Source organism: Hevea brasiliensis, chromosome 9, assembly GCF_030052815.1.
Source record: "Hevea brasiliensis isolate MT/VB/25A 57/8 chromosome 9, ASM3005281v1, whole genome shotgun sequence".
Classification (NCBI taxonomy): Eukaryota; Viridiplantae; Streptophyta; class Magnoliopsida; order Malpighiales; family Euphorbiaceae; genus Hevea; species Hevea brasiliensis.
This window is the reverse complement of record NC_079501.1, coordinates 33,814,187-33,835,853: the sequence shown is the minus strand read 5'-3', so window position 1 is coordinate 33,835,853 and position 21,667 is coordinate 33,814,187. Positions and strand designations below refer to the sequence as shown.

Genomic DNA, 21,667 nt, shown 5'->3' with positions numbered 1-21,667 from the left:
TTCAAAGGATTCATGTTTGTATTTCATCAAATACAAATACCCAAATCTTAATTTATCATCAGTAAAGGTAATAAAATAATGAAAGCCCCCTCTAGTCATTTCTTTAAATGAACCACATACATCACTATGTATTAACTCTAAAATATTTTCAGCCCTTAGCCCTTGTCCAACAAAGGGTGATCTAGTCATTTTGCCCTGAAGGCAAGATTCACAAGTTGGAGTAGGCTCAGAGTCTAATGAGGATAGAATCCCCATTTTCTTCAATTTTGTAATCCTATCTTCTACAACATGACATAACCTTAAGTGCCAAATATATTTTGAACTTGAGTTGGTTTTCACCATTGCATTGCATTCTTTTAGATCACTTGCATTCAATTTGTATTTGTCATTATTATCCAAATAATAAAGACCATCATTCATATAACTCGAACCAACATATTTATTTCCAAAATAAATATTGCAAACATCATCTGTGAACTGAAATTCATAGCCATTTCTAGTCAAACTAGATATAGAAATGATGTTCTTAAAAGCATCAAGTACATATAAAATATTATCCAAACACAATACATGTCCAAACATGTAAAAAGATTTAGATCCTATGTCTAAAGCTTCAACAGTTGAGCCATTGCCAATCCAGACTCTAATATCTTGAGAACGCAAGCTGCTACTATTTGCTAGTTCCTGCATATCATTAGAAATGTGAGAACTGGCACCAGTATCTAAAACCCAAGCTGTAGATGAACTATGAGTATCATCAGAATCTAAATAACAAGATATGGACATACCTTCCGAAGGTGTATCCTTCTTGTCCTTCAGAGAAGCAAGATACTCTGGGCAGTTCCTTTTCCAGTGCCCATCCTTTTGGCAGTGGAAACACTTTCCTTTGCCTCCGTCAGCTTTAGTCTTCCTTTTCTGTTTAGCTATTTTCTTGGAAGGACCAGAAATTTGAGGTTTCTTTTTCTTATTGCCCTTCTTCTTGTTGGACTTTCCAGCAGAAGAAGATGCAATCAAAGCTACCTCTTTTCCTTTATTGCCCGGCATATTCTTTTGGGCAATAACCAGCATGTTGAGTAAACCAGCTAAGGTGCAATCCTGTTTAGTCATATGGAAATTTGTCACAAACTTCCCAAAAGACTCAGGAAGGGACTGAAGGATCAAATCCGTCTGTAGTTGGAAATCCATATTGAAGTCAAGATGTTCCAACTGCTCAATCAGCCGAATCATCTTATGGACATAATCCCCAACATTCTATCCCTCAGACATCCTCATGCGGAACAGCTGCCTAGATATCTCATACCTAGCATTCCTACTGTGCTCACCATACAACTCTTGTAGGTGAAGGAGGATCTCACTTGCACTCTGCATGTTTTCATGCTAATTCTGTAACTCATTACTCATTGAAGCAAGCATGTAACACTTAGCTCTCATATCATGCTCCTTCCACTTGTCCAAAGTTTCATGTTCCTCTTGAGTGGCCTCTGGAGGTAAGGGACCAGGAACATTTGAATCTAGAACATATCCTATATGTTCAAGGTTCAGGACAAGTTTCAAATTTCTTAGCCAATCAGAGAGATTAGGTCCTGTCAACCTATTGCGATCAAGTATGCTTGCAAGGATATTAGATGGTGGTGGTTGTTCTGTGCTCATTTTTTATCAGAAAATTAACTGCAGAAAATAATCAGATTAATTAGTAAATGTATCATGTAATTAACCAAGATGATTATGGTCTTTTAATCAAATTGGTCCTCCCACTAACTTAGCGAATCCTACACTTCCAAAGTAGAAAACGAAAATCCTAGTTGGATGGATTTCTAGTGGGTGATTGAATTCTTATAATTCTATTGATCATCCTCAGGTACATCCGTTATTGGAATTACAATAAACTATAAGTGAGCAACTCCTTGCCCATCACATCTCATGTGAGGTTCAATCCTTTACCTAGCCCCTAATGCTCAAAATCTCAGGTACATCCATTATTGACTTATCTTGCATTAGTTAAGTTGATCCCATTGAGCCAGTAATTATGCAAATAATTTTAATGTCCTCAGGTACATCCAATATTGGCCACCAAACCATTTACATATTTACAACATCTCATGCTTAATAATTATTCTTAAGAAAATCTCTTAAATTAATTGCATCTTATGTAACTATTTAAAATTTTTTAAAATAATTGCCCCAATGGAGGGCCTATGTTATAATTACTTTAATTATAGCATTTCCAACTTAATCATTTGTTTGGAAGATTTTATGGTCATCTTAATTACTATTAAGGTCTCACTTTGCACATTATCCATTTAGCATGCATATATCATATAATTGCATACATTCCTATACATCTCATGCATTCATGGATAAGCAGTAAATATGGTATGATCATGGACTTTCTAAGGGATTCAATTCTGAGCCACCAAGAATTGAATCAGGGCATTCCTAGGTGCATTTCATTCATTCATTTTACAAGAGTTACTGGAGGAGTACATAATCAACACTTGATCTTGAATTCCTCCCACTGGTCCCACCAATGCTCTTGACCTCCTTGAACTTCTTACAATCCAATATCACATAGTAATCCTTGGCATACCAAGGCGAATTTACAAGAACTTAAATAAATGAAATTACAACCCAAAAATTATTTCAAACTTAATAATACATGCCCAAAATAAATTAAAATAAATTAATTAATTTACAATCCCAAAGAAACATAAAAGAAATAAATCCAACCACATTGGTCTTTTATAGTCCATGATCATCCATCATGCATATCACTATTTAACAATTAAATAAAACATACATACTTAAATTAAATTGAATATCTCATATTCAACTTAAAAATCCAGATTTGAATATGATTCAAATAATTTTAAAAATTCAGATTTGAATCTCATTCAAACAAATTTAAAAATTCAGATTTGAATCACATTCAAACAACTTTAAAAATTCAGATTTGAATCACAATCAAATATTTTTTAAAAAATTAGATTTGAATCACATTCAAATATTTTTTAAAAAATCAGATTTGAATCACATTCAAACATTTTTTAAAAAATCAGATCTGAATTTTATTCAATCAATTTTAAAAAATCAGATTTAAATATGATTCAAACAACTTTAAAAATTCAGATTTGAATCACATTCAAACAACTTTTAAAATTCATATTTGAACCACATTCAAACAATTTTTTAAAATTCTGATTTGAATCATAATTTAATTGTGTCATAAAAATTCTAATTAAACAATTTAATTAGACATAAAATGAATCTTAGATCATACAACAATTGCACATTCACCATCCATTTACCTTTGCACACCATTGTGGTACATCAACCATGCGCACCATGGTGTTCATCATTTGTGCCGCCACCTTGGCTTTGCAACCAGCAATGAAATTTTGATCTCATGATCAAACACACAATTAAATCATATAAACATCAATCTAAATGGCAAATATAGTGGCTCTGATACCAATTGAAGGAACGGAAGCGTGAAAAACACAAGTTTATACCATTGAATTCAAAAATTTTCACCTAGGGTCACATGCATCATGCAAGATTTATTTTTATCTATTTGATTTCAATGATAAACAACATATTAAAACTCTTTTAATATGTTTTTGGATCTGTATTTGCCATTTAAGATTTTAAAATTAATCAGATTAATTTTAGAACCCTAGATTAAATTAAGAACGATTACACTAACCTCTTGATGCAATCGCAATGTCTGCGCCTTTGAGATTTGTCTTCAGGACACCAAATGTTGTCCCTCTAGCTTGTCCACACCAAGAACACCTATGGCAGCCCTTGAACAGCTTCTAAAGCTTTTTCTATTAATTAGAAATTCAAGTTCTGCCTTTTAAGAGATTAAAGATATAAACATGACATTAGAAACAATTTCTAGTGTTCTTAATTCAAGAGATTGATGGCTAATCTCTTTGAATTGATGAGAGATGAAGAAGAATAGATGGAGAACCTCAAAATAGCGTGAAAAAGGAGAGGAGTGGCTGTTGGTTATTTTTCTTTTTCATAACAATACTTATATAGCTAGGTTAACACATTAAACCCTTGCCACATGTCACCCTTTGATTAGCTCTAGGTTTAAGTAACCCAATCACATTTTGTCAAGTGTCAAACCTATATTTAATCTTGATTTTAATCATCTTACATGATTAAAAAATATTTGGCAAGCTTATGTGTAATCCCATGTGTCACCATCTCATGGTGCCACGTGTCACACTGTGAAATGACCAAAATGCCCCTATGCCTTAATTTTGAGTTCTTAACCCAAAATAATTATTTTTCTTCTTCTAATTTATATCAAATATAAATTAATTAATTAATCTCTATTAATTAATTTCTCATTAATTAAATTCATATTTAAACACTTTAAATATAAATTTAACTTATACTATACATCCAATAATCTAGATTTGGTTTCAACTCATGCTAGGGACTTTGCAATTTAATTGCAAACCAAACCTATTTAATTAATCAATTAAATTCTTTAATTAATTAATTAAATTATATTTAAATAGGTGATAACTTGTGTATGTGTGTGACTTACTAGGCTCATCACTAATTGGCAATGAGACATGATATCAACTCTTAATATCATCAGAACTCTTTCTTATCATAAATGATTTCTCTAAATCATTTTATGAACCTCATAAACCATGGTTAACACCTAGCATAGAATGCCATAACTACCCAATTAGTAATAAGGTTTACCTTAAATGAACCTATAATCATATGTTACCATGCACTAGAATCTCTCTGTTACAAAATCCCAACTCAAGCTGGAGTCATGGTTTAGTCAAACTCCATTTGCTATGAATATTATGTTCTCTTTTAATTCCAGTTCTTGATTAAAAAGATTTTTCTCATTAGAAACTCTTTTCTGAATAAATCTATCTGTCCTGGCCAGGAACTTGAAACATCAAGAACAATTAAATGAACATAGGATTTTATCTCTATTTACTTAGAGAAATAGATTCCATCTTGATCAACACCTACCTCCATATATAACTAGTAGGAGCCAACACATGCCCATATACCCATACACAGTACAAGTATGAAAGCAGTATCAAACTCAAACTACCTATATACAAGATAACTGTGCTATCTCAGGTCTAAAGATTATATGTACTGATATGATTTATGACAAAACATTGACAAGAGTAAACTCCATGTTGTCGCAAGGTGTTTTGCGGTCGCCTGGACGAACACTCACCGAAGTGAGAAAGAGTGAGGAGTCGCCACTTTAATTTTGAGAGAAATTAAAGAAAACCATTTGCGAAAATAAGTTAAAATGAAACCACTTCAAAAACAGAGATTCTAAGTTCGGGGTCCGTAAACGGGTGGGGAAGGTGTTAAGCACCCCACCTCATCCCTCAATGAGGGTGAGCATATTTAACTTTAAGCTCTTTATAAATTAAAATCAATAGTTAGGAGGTTCGAACGGAGATGTTAATCCTTTTGGTAAAAGAGAATATTTGATTTTTCACTAATTCGGGTTACTCAGATACATAAATAAATGAGATGACCCTTAGTGAGTTGTTGTTGCGTATCAGTTTTGTTTAAGGGGTTATTTTGCATATTCGATTTGAGAATCGGATAAGAACTCTCCTCCGATCTCTTTTTAGATTAAAATTTCGATTGGAGATCGAATAAGAACTCTCCTTCGATCTCTTTTAGATATTTATGAGAATTTTTTATTGAGAATCGGATAAGAACTCTCCTCCGATCTCTTTTAAATATTTATTAGAATTTTTAGATTGAGAATCGGATAAGAACTCTCCTCCGATCTCTTTTAAATATTTATTAAAGTTTTTTTTTTGGATTAAGAATCGGATAAGAACTCTCCTCCGATCTCTTTTAGATATTTATTAAAGTTTTTTTTTATTGAGAATCGGATAAGAACTCTCCTCCGATCTCTTTTAGATATTTATTAAAGTTTTTTTTTTATTGAGAATCGGATAAGAACTCTCCTCCGATCTCTTTTAGATATTTATTAAAATCTTTTGGATTAAGAATCGAATAAGAACTCTCCTCCGATCTCTTTTACTTGAATGAGAGTTGGATAAGGACTTTTCCGACCTCTTGAAATCTGATTACATCTACACATCATAAGAGCCTAAGACTAAGGGTTCTGGCATTCAAAGATGCTGGGAACCTGAATAAGGCCTCTTTTAACTCATTGGTACCTCGTGACTAGATAGGGGATACTAGACTGAATTTTACCGACCTCCTATGTGATCGCCTTACCAATACCTTTCGGCAGGCAACATTTGTTCTATTTCATTTGCTATTCCGAAACTCAATTTTACTCCGACCTCCCCCACCTTTACCCAGTCATATTCTCGAGCTAGTCTAGTGGTTCAACTTCATAACTCTAATTTATTATTTGAACGTTTATTTAAAAAAACTCTTATGTTAAGACACTGTTACCAACATTTTATCAAACAACCTGTACGTTACCCGTAAATAGAACACCTACATTAAGAGATAATAAAAGACCAAGAATAAATAAATAACATGAACTGATATCAAAAATAACCTCGAGACACGTGGGACCTTCTAACATAAAACAAACTTTAACGAAAATTACGAGTGTAAAAAGAAAATAAAGACGAACACTGGATAAGGCAACGGTTCAAACACTCACCTGCAGGAAGTTGAACCTATTGAACTAACTATGGAGTCATGAATGTTGCAGAGTTTTGGGCTAATAGTCTGGGGAGTAATGCTTGCCTTGAAATGACGAATGCCTAGTTAGCATATAATCGAACCAGAATGATAATGAATGAGATTGAACCAAGAAAATAAAAGTGGATATAAAGGTGGTGAAAACAGAACTAAAACTTAAGAAAGGGTAACACAGAGCAATGAACAAACTGAAAATCAGGAGTTCCAGTGTCCAACACTTCTTCAAAGAAAATACTTTGGAAAACTAGTTTCTAAAGTCTTTCTAGCTTAAAAATAGCAGAGTAGCAAAACTGAATTAATTTTCAGAGCCTTTCCACTATAATCACCACCCTTTTCTTCGTTCTTTATCAACAGTTTTCATGCAGGTATTTATAGGGAACGTGTGCTCCCAATGAAGGGTCAGGATTCCCTTTGAGGGAAATGGAAGGTTTGGATTTTAAAGGACACGATCTGATGGTTGGGAATTAAAGAGAATCAAAACGAACGACCGAGATCCTTTTCTGCATATTTGTCCTTTCTCCTTTCTAATCTGACGGCTCAGAATTTTCTTGTCAAGGGCGATCCGAAGGCTGAGAATAAAGAGCGCCGGTCTTATCGTCTTGTTCTTTGATCCAAGGGCTCTGGACTTGTCCTCACAAGTAAGATCAACGGTGGAGATTGGGATGTACTGACCTTTGTCATGACATACTCGCACTGTCGAGAATGTGGCGATTCGAGGCGTGCGGTGGAGATTTAAATGCGCAACGCTTTAACTACCTCGGCTCTGATTATGATGACAGTTAGCGGAAGTTGTCTTATTCTCTTTGTTTTCCGACCTCCCCTCCCTTCCAATCTTTCTAACACGATTCTTTTCCGATCTCTCATGCCGGGCTCCCCTCTTCCGACCTCTCCTACTCCGGTCTTCTCCTTTATCCGGTCCGATTCAGTCAAAGCATTTATTCTTTCGATTTTCGAGGCATCCGCTTCGTTTTTTGCTTGCAATAAATGCTCAGACTTTCCCTATATATATACCTTCAACGGGAAACCCCTCCGCATATGATTTTCTCCTCTTTCTCACTTTTCTTGTTCTAACTGCTCCGGCAATAATCCCGGCCATGATAGTTGCTTTTGATCTTTTTCTGATTGTCCTCTTTATTCCTCGACTAAAAATTTACGATCCCGATGATCGGAGAATTATGATAACCTCATTTGATGACAGTGAGAGAACCGGACTAATTTGCCCACCTGGATCGAGGACCTCGATCGTGTCGATCTCGAATCGTTCGACCGATATAATCGGCGAACTGGTTTCGGGCGAGAAGACTGCTAATATTCCTCTTAACATCGGTGACTGCCCCTTGAAGTTCATTTGGCTCCTCACCACATTGGGCGTCCCGACTACAGCTCGGCTCTGGTCGATGACAATGGAGATGACTCTCCATCCTTATGAGAGTCATAATCACCCCATCTGAGCTGTACGTCTATCCGCTGTCTATGGCCAGACAAATCTTTTGATTCAGCCACGAGACTAGGCTTTGACATTGGCCTTTATTAGATAGGATGTTCCACCGATCTCTAAAGATCGCCCAAATAATGTAATCTGACCTTTCGGAAATAAAATTTTATTTTGACAACTATCATTTTTATTATTATTGCATTGATTATTTTTCGCTCTCTGATGTGTTTATCCGATCCGGTTCCTAACTGAACAGCCCTTAACCGATCCGCACTTCCAAACATCCGCCTTAATTCACCGATCTTTAACTAGCCGATCTTTCCTTATTATGGAATTTCTGGAATATTCGTGAAACGTGTCAGAAAAAGCTGGCGAATTCCGCTAACCGATGCGCCGCTTGGGAAATCGTGAGCATTAAATGCTCAGACGGGTATAAATAGGGGATGGGTCAGCCAGTTGCCTTCTTATGTCATTTTCAGCCTCTCGCGAGTGATTCAAAAATCCTCTCGTTTTTTCAAGTTCTTCCGACACCGATCACACTCTGATAAGGGTTTTGATCTTTCTTTCAGTTTAAATTTTCTCTTTTCTTTGAAAATAAGCGGTGCCGAGGGTCAGAGAGCGGCAAGCCCCCCTTCCGTTCAGATCTCATGGTCGTCAGATGAGGTAGAAGTGGTCGGACCGAGCGGGCGACCTGAACCTCCTAGGACCTCTATTCCAGCCCGCAGTCAAGCAGCACCCTCGAGGCAAACACATTCTTCAGGGAGAGAAAACCTCCCATGGACGAGCTGCCATCAATTCTTCAAGAAATCGACCTACAATCGTTCAGCCAAGAGTATAACATTCAGCCCGATTCATACGAACTCATTAAGTGTCACAGCAATCTTCGAGCCGATCACTTCTTCGAAGAGAATGATATGATTATGGTATATGAAGAGCAATTAAAAGCCGGGCTGCAGTTCCCTCTCGATGACTTCTTCAAGGAAGTTTTAAAATTTCACTAAGTGTGCATAGCCCAAGTTCACCCGAACTCATGGCGGATCCTAGTAGCCTTCAGAGGCCTTTGCCGAGCCAAAGGACTCAGTCCTACAGCTAAGGTGTTCGCCGAACTACATAGGCTAACTCATCGAAAGGACGACGAGTATTGGTTCTTCCAGGCAAAGCCACATTATGGGCTTTTTACCAATCTACCCTCCTCCCTGAAGAATTGGAAGAATCGCTTCTTTATTCTGAGGAGCAAAATTCCGAACGGCTTTGAGAGTTTCCCACGCAGCTGGCTGCATCAGGGCCCGTTAATTCCGAAGCGCATCACCCTGAATAGAGAAGAGGGCCTAATGGTGATGGAACTGAAAGATCAGGCGGCCCGACAGAAGTTCACTTGTTTAGATGCAGTGATGGCCGAACTGCATCATTGGACAATGGAGTTGATTACTGGCGAAGAACGTGGGCTTCAGCTCTCTGACCTTGACCTCGGTACTTTCTATATCTCTGATCTTTGGGCCTTAGCGATCTCACTGACCTTTTCTTTGTGCAGGTATGGCGAGCGGCGAGGCTTCCAAGGAGAGCCGGAAGCGGAAAAGAGAGGTCTCCCTGAAAGTGCGGGAGATGAAGCGGGCCGAGGCCCTTCAGACGCCCATGCATGATCCCAGGGAAATGCAAAGAGGCTCGTCTCAACCCTTGCGACCGCCGATCCCTAACATAGAAGTGGTTCGGTCTCCTCCTCGTCAAGAAGAGCCGCCACCACCTCCTTCGGTTGCTTCAAGCGCGGAAGGGGGTCCTTCCCAACCACCTGTGAGGACCCTTTCTCGCGGCGCTCAAATCCTGATCCACTCGCTGGAGAAGAACCGCACGGTTCGAGAGAATCCGGGCTTTGCTAAGGTCTTGGGGTCCTCCATCTACCTTCGGGAGGATCGGGATAGGCTAACCCTGAACAACCTCGATGATATCTTGACCCAAACTATGAGCCTGAGCGTGGAGAGTTTGGTGAACCAACACATTGTCCGGGAAAAGGCTCACCGCTTGAGGCAGGAGGTCAAGAAGGTGGGTCAGGAAGCTGCTTCCCTCCAATCTCAACTTTCGTCCGCCTAAAACTACATATCTGAAATTGAGGGGCGGATGAAATTCTATGAGGATAAGCTGGCCGACCAGGCTCATGTTCTTGAAGAGGTTCGGGCGCTTCGAGCTACAGAAGTCACTCGCCTCACTGAGGAACTTAATGCAAAAGAAGAAGAGGCCGTGACAAGGGAGGCCGGTGCTTATGTGAACGCTCATAGAGATCTCTTGGCTGAGCTTAGGAAGCGTTATCCCGAGGAGGACTTCTCCTGGATGGTGGACCTGGCTTCCCAAGACGAAGAGGATAGCGAGGAGGAGGTCGAGGGTGATAGAGGGGGCGAACAAAATGTAGAACAGGCTGGAGGTGATCCTTCAACCGAATGACTTGTATATATTTGAAATGAAATGAAATTCCTTTTTTTGTTCAATGCTTGGATGAGATCGGAAAGTATCTAAGTTGCATAAGCACTTGATTGTCTGAACATATTAGAACGACAGCTAAAAGTGATTATTAATCTAAGTGTAAGAGGTCGAAAAACATTGTAAGCAAGAGATCGGCAAACGTCAAATGGGACTTAATTAAAATTGGAAACTTGATTTGAACACTTAAGATCGGAATCATCCTTAAACCGGATTGGAACCTTAACTTTATCAGACGATTATCCCCAAACTTTTGAAAGGGAGATCGGCAATCAGACTGGAGGCATGAAGACCTGACGTTGGTTTGGTTTCGCTAGACAAGAGATCAAAAATGTGATTGACTGGTCAGGAGACGACAATTGGTTTAAGAGATCGGTGAGGCTTTGAATGATATGGGGACTTAGTATTTATTCGATTCCTTTTGAGGAGAGATCGGAAATGTGATTGGCTGGCAAAGGGAGACTCAGTGCTGGGGATCGATTTCAAAGTTTATTGATTTCGGGAATCGGCCAAAATATGGTGTCGACACATGTGCTTGTCATAAGTGTCACTGGTTCGGTCTACTTATCATTTATAAGTGCCTATCATGTTTGTCATATGGCATGAGACTCACCATTCCATCTTATTTATATCTCATATAAATAACTTGGGAACAAACATGAATACAATCTTTCTGGATAAGTCATATCCTTATTATGAAGTATCCACGATTGTGAACCTATTTATGATACTTTGTACTAGAAATATTGTCACTCATATTCTTAACAATTTAAGAATAATATTTCTAACAAAATATCAATGGACCTTTTCTATTACGCATAAATATATTATGTAAACGGAAAAGTGGAAATGCCTTTTATTAATAAAAATATGTACAAGATACATACTAAATGATATGCTCTAGGGCATACTACTAACAATACTACCCCCTACTACCTCAAGGAGAGGATCTGCAGGGATACTAATTCTCTCATATTCACTTAATTAGCTAAAACTTAAGATATTGGATACCCAAACCCGTCACTCAATTCAAAGGCTTTGCATCCATCATGATCTAATCACTTATGATTTCTACAATGGAACTTATACTCTCTCTAGGATACCTGAGCTAACAACTCTCTACCTTACTCTACAGTCCCATTTGGGATACTATTCCATAGGTCACCATCACTAGTAGTAACCTTTTGTCCCGCGTGAAAGGATAAGACCATATCCTACATCACAACTAACTGTAAAGGAGGTACTGCATCTGTCACCTTGCCATAACTATGTCAGGCTATCTAGTCTCTTGTCATACTGTAAACTCCTTAAAGCATTATTTCACAGGCTATAAACACCATTCATAGCATCCGGTCTCCTTTTTAAGGGAGCAAAGTCGTACTCTGTACCTTGCTGCCACACAAAGAAGATACTATTTTCACTAAACTTCAAGCAAAACATCTATTGTAACACCAAAATTGTCCAAGACCCCATATTGGAGACCAGATGGTCTCACTCTGTAGGTGCTACCTTTACTTGCGACTATACTAAAACCTTTAATCTTATGGCAACTCCTGATGTAACTCTAACTCATGCTAGGGTAACCGAGTTACTGACTCTAGTTACTGCCCAACTGGGGCCTTTGATATTCTAGCTCAAGGGTTTTAAACCCCTAACTAGGAGTTCCAAACTCTCCTGCAGAAATAAAACTCTACTTTGGCATAACTATACCAAAATAGAGGCTGTCTGCAAACACCCTCATCATGAAACACCATGAGCAAGCACGTAGCTCTACATAATAATCCCATATAAGTACTGTGATTTGTAGCTTACAGCAAAACATCGAGAAAATTGCATAGTTACTATGATACGTGCCAATAAACTAGGTTCCCTAATCTCTTATCTCTCTTGAATCTACTGATATCATAAACTTACTCTAACTGGGCTGTCCATTGATGACTGCTAGCAGTGGTACCCTTACCTCCATCTAGGGTAGCTATACTACCATAACTCATATTTATGTACTCATGTCTTGCACTAGATAGGCACACTAATTAGCTCTATTTTAACAGAAAAATGACATTTCATAGAGTATGTATCCTCCTAGCAGACCTCAACATGTCTGCTAGCTCAAGTTCACATCACCATATACTCTATAAAGATTGAGACACTAAACTGAAGCACTCTTACACTACCCAAAGAATAATGCAGAATCTAGAAACATAGAGTTATAGAAAAAGACAAAACGGGAACCTATACTTCATATGTGACAACTCCAGGTACACACTTTCCTATGAATATAGAGTCTAAGCTCTGATACTAACTTTGTCACTATCCAAATTTTGGGCTAGACCAGCACTAGGACTTGGGTCAGCATAAGGCCCCCAAAGCCCGTAGTAAGCCTAACTATCCCTAGCCTAACCATAAGGCCCATTACTGTAGTCTAAATTCAAAAAATCAAACGAATAAAGTCGACCATAAATTATACTACCCAATGGGGAGTATTAACTCATCGGACCTATAAACACAAAAATAACTCAATTTGGGGAGCTTAGCTCACCCTCACAATCCTCAAAATAATAAATAATCAAATGGGAGCTCAGCTCCCTCATCCAAGTAAATACTCATCTCAAATATTTCAACATACCCATATAATATGTTTACAATTTCAAAGAAATAAATTATTACAGTCCCAATCAAGATTAGAACACTAGTTCTAGATTATAAATCAAGGAAATGAAATATAACTAAGCAGCTGCTGGTAAACCTGCGAGAAATAAGCATGTTATTCATAAAAAGAGTCCACCTATCACCTAAGGAAAAATGGTTGAACAGGGGTGAACATTCTACTCATATAGTAAGATATTGGTTTTAAATATAATTTCTATAATTATCTAAGTCTAATGCATTCCTATGTATGAAATGCAACATATTCACATAGTTTCAAATAATTCAAATAATATTCACATAAAAGATAATTTGGAGCATTCACACACCCGTGTGTTACATCAATAAATATATATGGGAGTTGATCTCCTATATAGCTTTCTTAATTCTAATACCTGCCAGCGAGGTCAACTCAAATCGGACTTTCTCTTAATAATCCAAATGCGAGGGTCAGGAAGATCAACTCAAAGCCGTACTCACTTTGACTTATCCACATATAAGGATCCGGTCCTAGCGAGTCAAGCTTCAACTGTGACTATCCGTCCTTCCCATATCCATAATCACACCACAAGCACGCTGACACACGCACACCGCTCCAAAATACCTTAAGGTGACATCCACAACAGTTTCATCAAGTAAAAAAGTAATACAATGCGTGCCTAGTATTTAACTACATAAATATATTTATAAGTAAATGTATTAGCATGCCTTGAATACATAATAATATTGAAATTATAAATAAAATCAATATCTACTCACAGATTATTCAAATATCACTAGCGTGGCTGAGAAGATGAAGAAGGTTGACTCGGATCACCCAAACAATCATATTCAAGAAATTTATCAATATTAACTCAAAATAAAGAATTAAAGAGCCTAAGACACCCTAGGTTTATGTTGAAAATCCGGCAGAATTTTTCCTGTACCTAGGACCTACACAACTTGGAAAATAACTCAACTAATACTTCTCAATCCAAAAGGCCTCAGGCCCATAACATAACAACTACACAACGCCCCTTCTGAGCCTGCCAAATCAGTCAATTCCTACATAAAATAATTATTTAAAAATTCAAGACATTACAGTACGGGCCGAAATAATATTTAAGAGTGAATGTTAATAATTAAATTTACTAAATTTAATATTATATTAGCTATCTTATTTTCAATTTAAAAAGTTTTAGTTATAATCTACAAAATTTTTGTAAACATCTACCATATTAAAATTAAATTTATTTTTAATACTTATTATTGTGAATCAAAATTTAAATTAATAAAAATTGTATTTGTCCAACAAAATTCTAACTTTAAAGAGTTAAATAAAAATATAATAAAACATTTAACTAAAGCCCAAAACTATGTAGTTTTATGCTTTTGCCTTAGATTATGCTAATCCTAACCTCTATTATGCTTGTTGATTTACTGTTATTTTATAATTTAGATAAAAATATTATATAACTTGTTAAGAATATTTAGTGTTATCTTATATATTTATGTGAGAATTATTAGTTTGATTTTATTATTTATCTTGGGTAAATTATTATATTTATGTTACTTTATTAATATTTATTATATTTATGTTATTTTAATATTAATATTTTTTATTGATATTTTAATGTTAAAAATATATATTTATTTTTATTCTTTTAAAAGAAATAAAATAATACTGTAATTTTGAGTTTAGAAACTAAAAACTGAACCGGGTTGAATCAAAACCGAAATTACAACTAAATCAGAATCAAAAACATTTAGAACCGAATCGAAATTAGAACCGAAATCAAAATTTAATCCTACTTTTAACTTAAAAAAAATAAAAATTCAATTCTAGTTTTGATTCTTATTAAAAACTGAACCAAAATCAAAACCGCACACCCGTAATCATCATATCTTTGCCTATTATTCGCCTTTGGTTCTCAAAGCATCATAAGAGGCATTTTCCACTCATTTTCCTATCCATTCATCATTCTTTGCCTATTATTCAGAATCAACCTCTCTCCTTTATGTGTCTTGTGATCAACTCACAGTAATGGTCTCCCTCTATGGCGCAACTCCTCTGATATTAGCAATTTCAACATTAATTTGAAATGGGCATTCTTCTGCTTATTCTAGGTTGATTTGCGATGGTAGCAATTTTTCTTAATTCCTGATTTGGGATGTTCGCAATTTACAGTTTTTTTTTTTTTACTGTGAGTTAAATTTTTGTTGAAATTAATTGAAATATGATGTTAATTATTTAAATTTTTGTTGAAATTATATGAAATGTGATGTTAATTATTTAATTTGCTGAAATATTGATTGAAATGGGCATTCTTGTGCTTGTTATGAGATTGAAATGTTCTGTTCTGCTGCTTGTGGGATTTGACAAAGTAAATTTCATGGTAAAAAAAAAATCTTTTTTTTTTTAAATCTCCTATTATTATCAGACATTATTAATATTCCTACAAAAAAAAATTATAATTTTTAAATATGTTAATTATTAGGGTACGTTTTAGTCATCGAAAACCATGCAATAATTGATTCAATCTACTTAATAACATAAGAAATATTGATAATCACGATTAATTTCAAATTTCAATTAATATTTATTTAAACCAGCGATTGGAAATATTCATTCTCATCGTCTATCAACTTTCGGTGTTGTAATAATGTTAACATCTCTCCTCATCCCCTTCTCTCTCTCTCTCTCTCTCTCTCTCTCTCTCTCTCTCTCATCCCTCTAAAAATCACAAATTACCTTTTTAGGCATTGACAGTTCAATGATAACTGATCTCACTCTAATAGTCTACTTCACTCAGACAAGAGGTGGCAACAAAAATTATGAAGAAATTGTTCGTTTGAAGAAAAATTGAGATGAAAATAATCAGGTAGTCTAAGAGGAAAAAAGATTTAAAAAATACAAAACATAGACAAATGGCATTTTTTTTCCTCCCCAAAATTCAGGATTCTCTCTGAGTCACCGGAGGTGGAGGTGTAGAACTCTCTGATCTGTTTTCAGAAGATGGCCGATTGTCGGTGTCCCCCTGTCGGACATTTTCAATCATTTTCACTACTTCTGGCATTTTAGGTCTTTGATCTGGCATTCTCACTACACATGACAAAGCTATCTGCAACATCTCCACCATCTCCTCCTCTATATTTGGATATCTCATCAGCTCCACATCAAACACTTCAGCTGTCCACTCCTCACGAACTACTGAATGAACCCACCTCACCAAGTGGATGATCTCATCCCCGCCAGTGGTATGAATGGGGGACTTCCCAGTTAGAAGTTCCAGTAACACCACGCCAAAGCTGTAGACATCTGAAGGCTGTGCTGCTTTCCTGGTGTCTGTCACTTCTGGGGCTCTATAACCAGCAGCGCGAGAAATAGGTGGGGATAGTGAGCTCGTTATAGTTGATAAACCAAGATCAGACACACAGCCATACTGTCTGGAGTTGAGAAATATGTTTGAGGATTTGATGTTCCCATGGACAAATTTCCCTCCATTCTCTGCATGGATACGAGCAATGCCTCTTGCTGCCCCTAGAGCAATTTTCATTCTGGTATCCCAATCTAGGGAGATCCGCTCGCCTCCTCTTTTCCCTGCAAAATTCCAGATGCATCAGAGGTGTTCTGCCATATGGATATTGACGCTAGGAGATATAGGAATTGACTAAGCAATTATCACCCGAGGTAGAAATTTGTCAAAGCAGAGCAGTAGGGTCATATTTGCCACAAAATTTAGCTGTCCGACCAAACACATTAGAAAAGTTGTGTTCTGTAACGACTTGCAAGAATAAAATGACCTGGTCCGCAACTCCAAGGAATCAACAACTATTCACTAAATAGAATTGAGTATTTTTGTCAAATGAGGATTGTGCTACTCAGGACGATAGAAAAAAGGTCAATTAAAAGTTGTATGTTTTTAGTTTTATGATAATTTCTCAGTACTGTTACTATTAAATGCCACTAAATCTTATATCATAGATTCTGTATAAAATTCCACATAATGAAAAAACTGGCAGACAATGTGAACTAGACTCATGTTGGCATATGGTTCAAATGTTGACTGCATAACCTCATTAAACCCTTCTCCAATCCTATTTCATTTCTTAGCAATCTCATGTCTCAATGCATGAGTATCTTAGCCAAAATTGGGAATGGCCACTTGAATCCTCCTTTGGCACTCTCTCTTCCTACTATGGAAAGGGTCGTCAAACCCTTTTTTTTGCAGGTTAACTCAAGAAACATACATTGTATTGATAAAAATTACAAGTAGAATTTGTTACAGTAGAAGATAATGCATATCAGAAATCACATCAGTAAATATTTCCATGCCATTACTTAGAGCCATGATTTTTGTCAAACCCTGCAGCTTTGCCTACTTGGAGCCTAATTTGATATCTCAATCACTATTCGCTCATATACTTCCTCAGAAGCAAAAGGAGAATTAAAAGGCAAATAAGCTTAAATGTCAAGCCCATATTTTCTTCCCCGTAATACACTACATACGTCTACACCTAGGAGTGAACATTATTCGGTTCAAATCGAATAAACCGAACTGCCTTAATTTGGTAATTCGGTTCAGTTCATTTTTTAAGATAAAAAATTGATTAAACCAAACCAATCCGAATAGTAATTTTATATATTTAAATCAAATCAAATCGAACCGAAATGATTTTTGAATTATATATTTTTATGAAGAATTTATAAATTATATATAATTTTATATATATAAATTGTTTAATTTCATTGATTAATGATTATTAGGTTCAAATCAAAGTCAAAATTAAACCAAATAACTTGAAAATCAAGTCTAAATTAAAAAATCAATCAAAAATAAAACCAATCGATTTGAACCAAACTGAACCGAAATAGAGCGGTTCAGTTCGATTCGATTTTTCATTTATTTAGCTTCGGCTCGATTTCTAAAACATGTAATTCAATTTTTATGATTTAATTCAATTCGGTTCGGTTCGAACCGAATGCTTACCCCTATCTGCACCTAGCAAGGCCAGGGCACATTCTCATGCATTCATGAAACCAAGTCTACTTAAAAATAGTGAAAGATGTTGACTATCATGGACTATAGTAATGGCCATGTTTCAACAAGGATGTAATAATATATTTGGTAAATGTATGTCTAATGGCATAACATTATTTGAAATTATCTACAAGATATGCTTTTGTATTGACCCATTTGTTTAAGGAATTTCCTCAAGTTTAGTGAAAACAGAGTTCTCAATGATCACCAGTATTAGATCCCAAAAGGAAAGTTGCAATCGCCAGCAATTTTAATGAAATTGCAACTGTAAAAACATTTCAAGCATACAAACGATAAATATTGGAGAACGAAACATACCATGTAGCATAGAAGAAACACTGCCCTGACTGTAATAATCATACACCATCAGCTTCTCATCTTTGGAATAGTAGTAAGCCCTCAGCTCAACCACATTCTCATGCTTTATACTTCCAACAACCTCCATCTGCTGCTCAAAATCCCGCTTCCCGACGCTTACTTCCTTCAACCTCTTCACCACCACTGTGGTTGCATCCTCCAGTATTGCTTTATATGCAATACCAAATGTACCCTTTCCCAGTACCTCTGCTGACGCCCTCAATAAATCCTCCAGATCAAAAGCATAGTTACATCCCTCAAAGAAAACCAATCTATTATTAGCATCCTGAGTCCTTGAAACCACTTTCTCTGGTGACATTTCTCCCTTTTGCAACTTGCCTGAGCACTCATCCCCACCCTTCTTTCTTGAGCAACAAACAATTATCAAGAAAGCAAATGCCACTAAACCCAAAACACATGCAGCAATTATAATCACCAAAAGTGCTGTTTCACCAAGCCCCCTAGAATTCTTAGATTTCGGATTAGGCACCGCAGTAGGAACAAGAACAGGCGAAACACGAGGAGCATAACTTTCAAATGAAATATTGTTGCCAGAAAACACAGAGTTAGGGAATCTTCTAAGTGACTTAGGTACACTGCCAGTAAGATTATTGTTAGACAAGTTTATCTGTTGCAAACTGGACAAAATAAATTCAGGGACCTCACCAGAAAGTGAATTGTTTGCGAGATTCAAAGCCGCAAGATGAGTCAAGTTGGAAAGGGAACGTGGAATACTCCCATTAAATCTATTGTTGGACAGATTAACAATAGTAAGATTATTCCAAACAGAGAAATCAGTTGGCAGTGGCCCAGATAGGTTGTTGTATTGAAGATAAAGGAAAGACAAATTCTTCAGATTATAGAAATCATAAGGAAAATGGCCACTAATAAGATTGGATCTAAGGCTCAAAATCTGCAACGCCGAGAGACGACCAAGAGTGTTTGGCGGAATAGGACCCTGAAATCCAACACCAGGCAATCTAACAGCTATTACACGAGACTCATCTTTACTGCAAGTGACTCCAGTCCAGTAATTGCAAACTGGTGAGCTCTGGTTCCAGTTGAGCGGGCGAGAGTGAGGCAAGTTGCTGACAAAATCAAGCAAAGCTCGCCTGTCCTCTACAGGGTCCCCATCTGCGAGACATAAAGCCAAACCCACAAAGAAAATGGAAGAGAAAATGTGCTTAGCTTCCATTGAAGCTAAAACTCGAAGCCAAAAACGAGCTGTTTCCGCCGAGTTTTCTTTTCGTGATTTCTTTCTTTTTGTTTTCTTTCCTGCAAAATGGTAATATGGTTTTTGGCCAAGATAAAAAAAAAAATAACAATAAGCTAATAACTGAATTAAAATAATAGAAAACTGTATAATTTAAAACTAAAAATTCAGAGAATGTGAAGAAAAGAGGAAAAGAGCCAAAGCCAGATTCCAAGATTATTGTCGATAAAAGAAGAGATGACTCTGGTTTATTGTAAACATTAAAGAATGAGCCTTTACAGGCTTTGAAAAATGGGATTTGGTCAAAAAGTGAGCTTACAACAATTTCAAATTCTTGTCGACAGCAGAATTCAAGTCTTCTTTTTGTTCTTTGCTTTAACCTCCACACCCCTCCCCTTCTTTTTGGCTCAACTTGGGATGCCCCAAAACACTGTGTGATTTCTAAGAAACAAACTCAAAAGCCCATTTAGCTACAGATCCGATAAGGTAATAGAAAAGGCAAAAAATGGAAATTTGGTGACAGGAAATCATTCAACTCATGAGGTTAGACATGGAGAGAGGTGAAAACGTACAGGGTATGATTTCTTTGAAGAGACGGTGCTGGGCCTGCTGGTTAAAGTAGCATGAACTTAAACAGTGCTGATTTAAAAAGCGAGGTGAGCGGTGCTATGATTCTCTCGAAGACTTTCCATACCAAAATTATCACACAGAGGGGGGAGTCAGAAATGGGGAAAGGATTTGGTGGGTGCTATTTATGGTACTTGCAATGATATCAACGGCTACATTCCATGGTCCTTTCAGTAACAGAAAGCGAACGAGAGAAATGAATGAAGAGATGGAGAGAGAGAGAGAGAGAGAGAGAGAGAGAGGAGCGGTTATGTAGGTTGGTGGCCGGCGGGTGGAAAAAAGAATAACGGCGAGCGAGAAGCCAGTGTGGTAGTATAAGCAGTGGGCATGGGGCGGGTGGTGGATTGATGACGTGGATGAGGGCTGAAATGTGGGGTCATCACGTGAGCTTTTTTATAATTATTTTATTTTTAATTTTTACAAACTTATTATTAAAATAAATTTATTTTATATCCCTTCCCTATACAAAACTATGTCATAGGAGGTGGGGCCCTTTTGGTGCGGTGAAATTTGTGATAAGTGTGGTGGGTGATGGTGGGCGTTGATATGAGATGTTTTGAGATCATACAGATGTATCGGCCATTGGATTAAAAGAGTAAATAAAGTTTTGGAGTGAATTGAAGACAGGTGTCGACTTTTCATGATTTCTGATTGGGTCTCGATTATAGGTGCTCATAAAAGTGACGTAAAAGTGTAAGATGCTAGAAATTCGAATTTTATAAAAATTCAGTTTGATTTGATTGATTTATTAAACGAGTCGGATTTGATATAAATTCGTTTAGTGAATAAATTGAGTTTAATATTTATAATATTTTACTTATTAAACGCATAAATCAGCTCACCATGAACTAAGATAGAAAATTATTTTATCTTTGTTAATTAATTCACTCAATTTTATAAAAAGATTTTTATAAATATATATACAATATTTTAAATAATTTTTAAAAATCTTTTATTAAAATTAATTATAAATAAAATTAATCAATTTTATATTTTAAATTAATATATATAAAAAGAGTTAAAATATATAATTTATTTTTTTAAAATGACAATTTTATTTAAACAATTTTTTTAAGATATTAAATAATATATAAAAATTTGAGATATACATAAAAATATTTTATTATATTTAAATTCTAAAACAATTTGTTTTTTGAAATTGATTTTTTTATTTACAAATATTTTAAATTTCAA

The 21,667-nt window shown here is 36.1% G+C and overlaps 1 protein-coding gene across 2 annotated transcripts; it reads right to left on the bottom strand.

Annotated features, from left to right (window-relative positions):
- Positions 1-16,055: 16,055 nt before the first annotated feature.
- LOC110638566 (probable inactive receptor kinase At4g23740) lies at positions 16,056-20,772 on the bottom strand. 2 transcript variants are annotated; one of them, XM_021789165.2, is made up of 4 exons: positions 20,419-20,771; positions 20,166-20,287; positions 18,595-19,908; positions 16,056-16,835 (listed from the first exon to the last, which is right to left on the bottom strand). In XM_021789165.2, exons 3-4 carry the CDS (start codon positions 19,826-19,828, stop codon positions 16,189-16,191), a joined length of 1,881 nt encoding a protein of 626 aa, XP_021644857.1. In that variant the 5' UTR covers positions 19,829-19,908; positions 20,166-20,287; positions 20,419-20,771; the 3' UTR covers positions 16,056-16,188. The 2 variants fall into 2 exon arrangements, with proteins under 2 accessions (XP_021644857.1, XP_021644858.1); XM_021789166.2 differs by lacking the exon at positions 20,166-20,287 and having other exon boundaries at positions 20,419-20,772.
- Positions 20,773-21,667: the final 895 nt, after the last annotated feature.

Excerpts from the sequence above, each read along its gene's own strand:
- LOC110638566 (XM_021789166.2), bottom strand. The coding sequence starts at position 19,828 with ATGGAAGCTAAGCACATTTTCTCTTCCATTTTCTTTGTGGGTTTGGCT. Across the intron at positions 16,836-18,594 it reads TGTTTCTTCTATGCTACATG|GGAAAAGAGGAGGCGAGCGG; the intron begins GTATGTTTCGTT and ends GGAATTTTGCAG.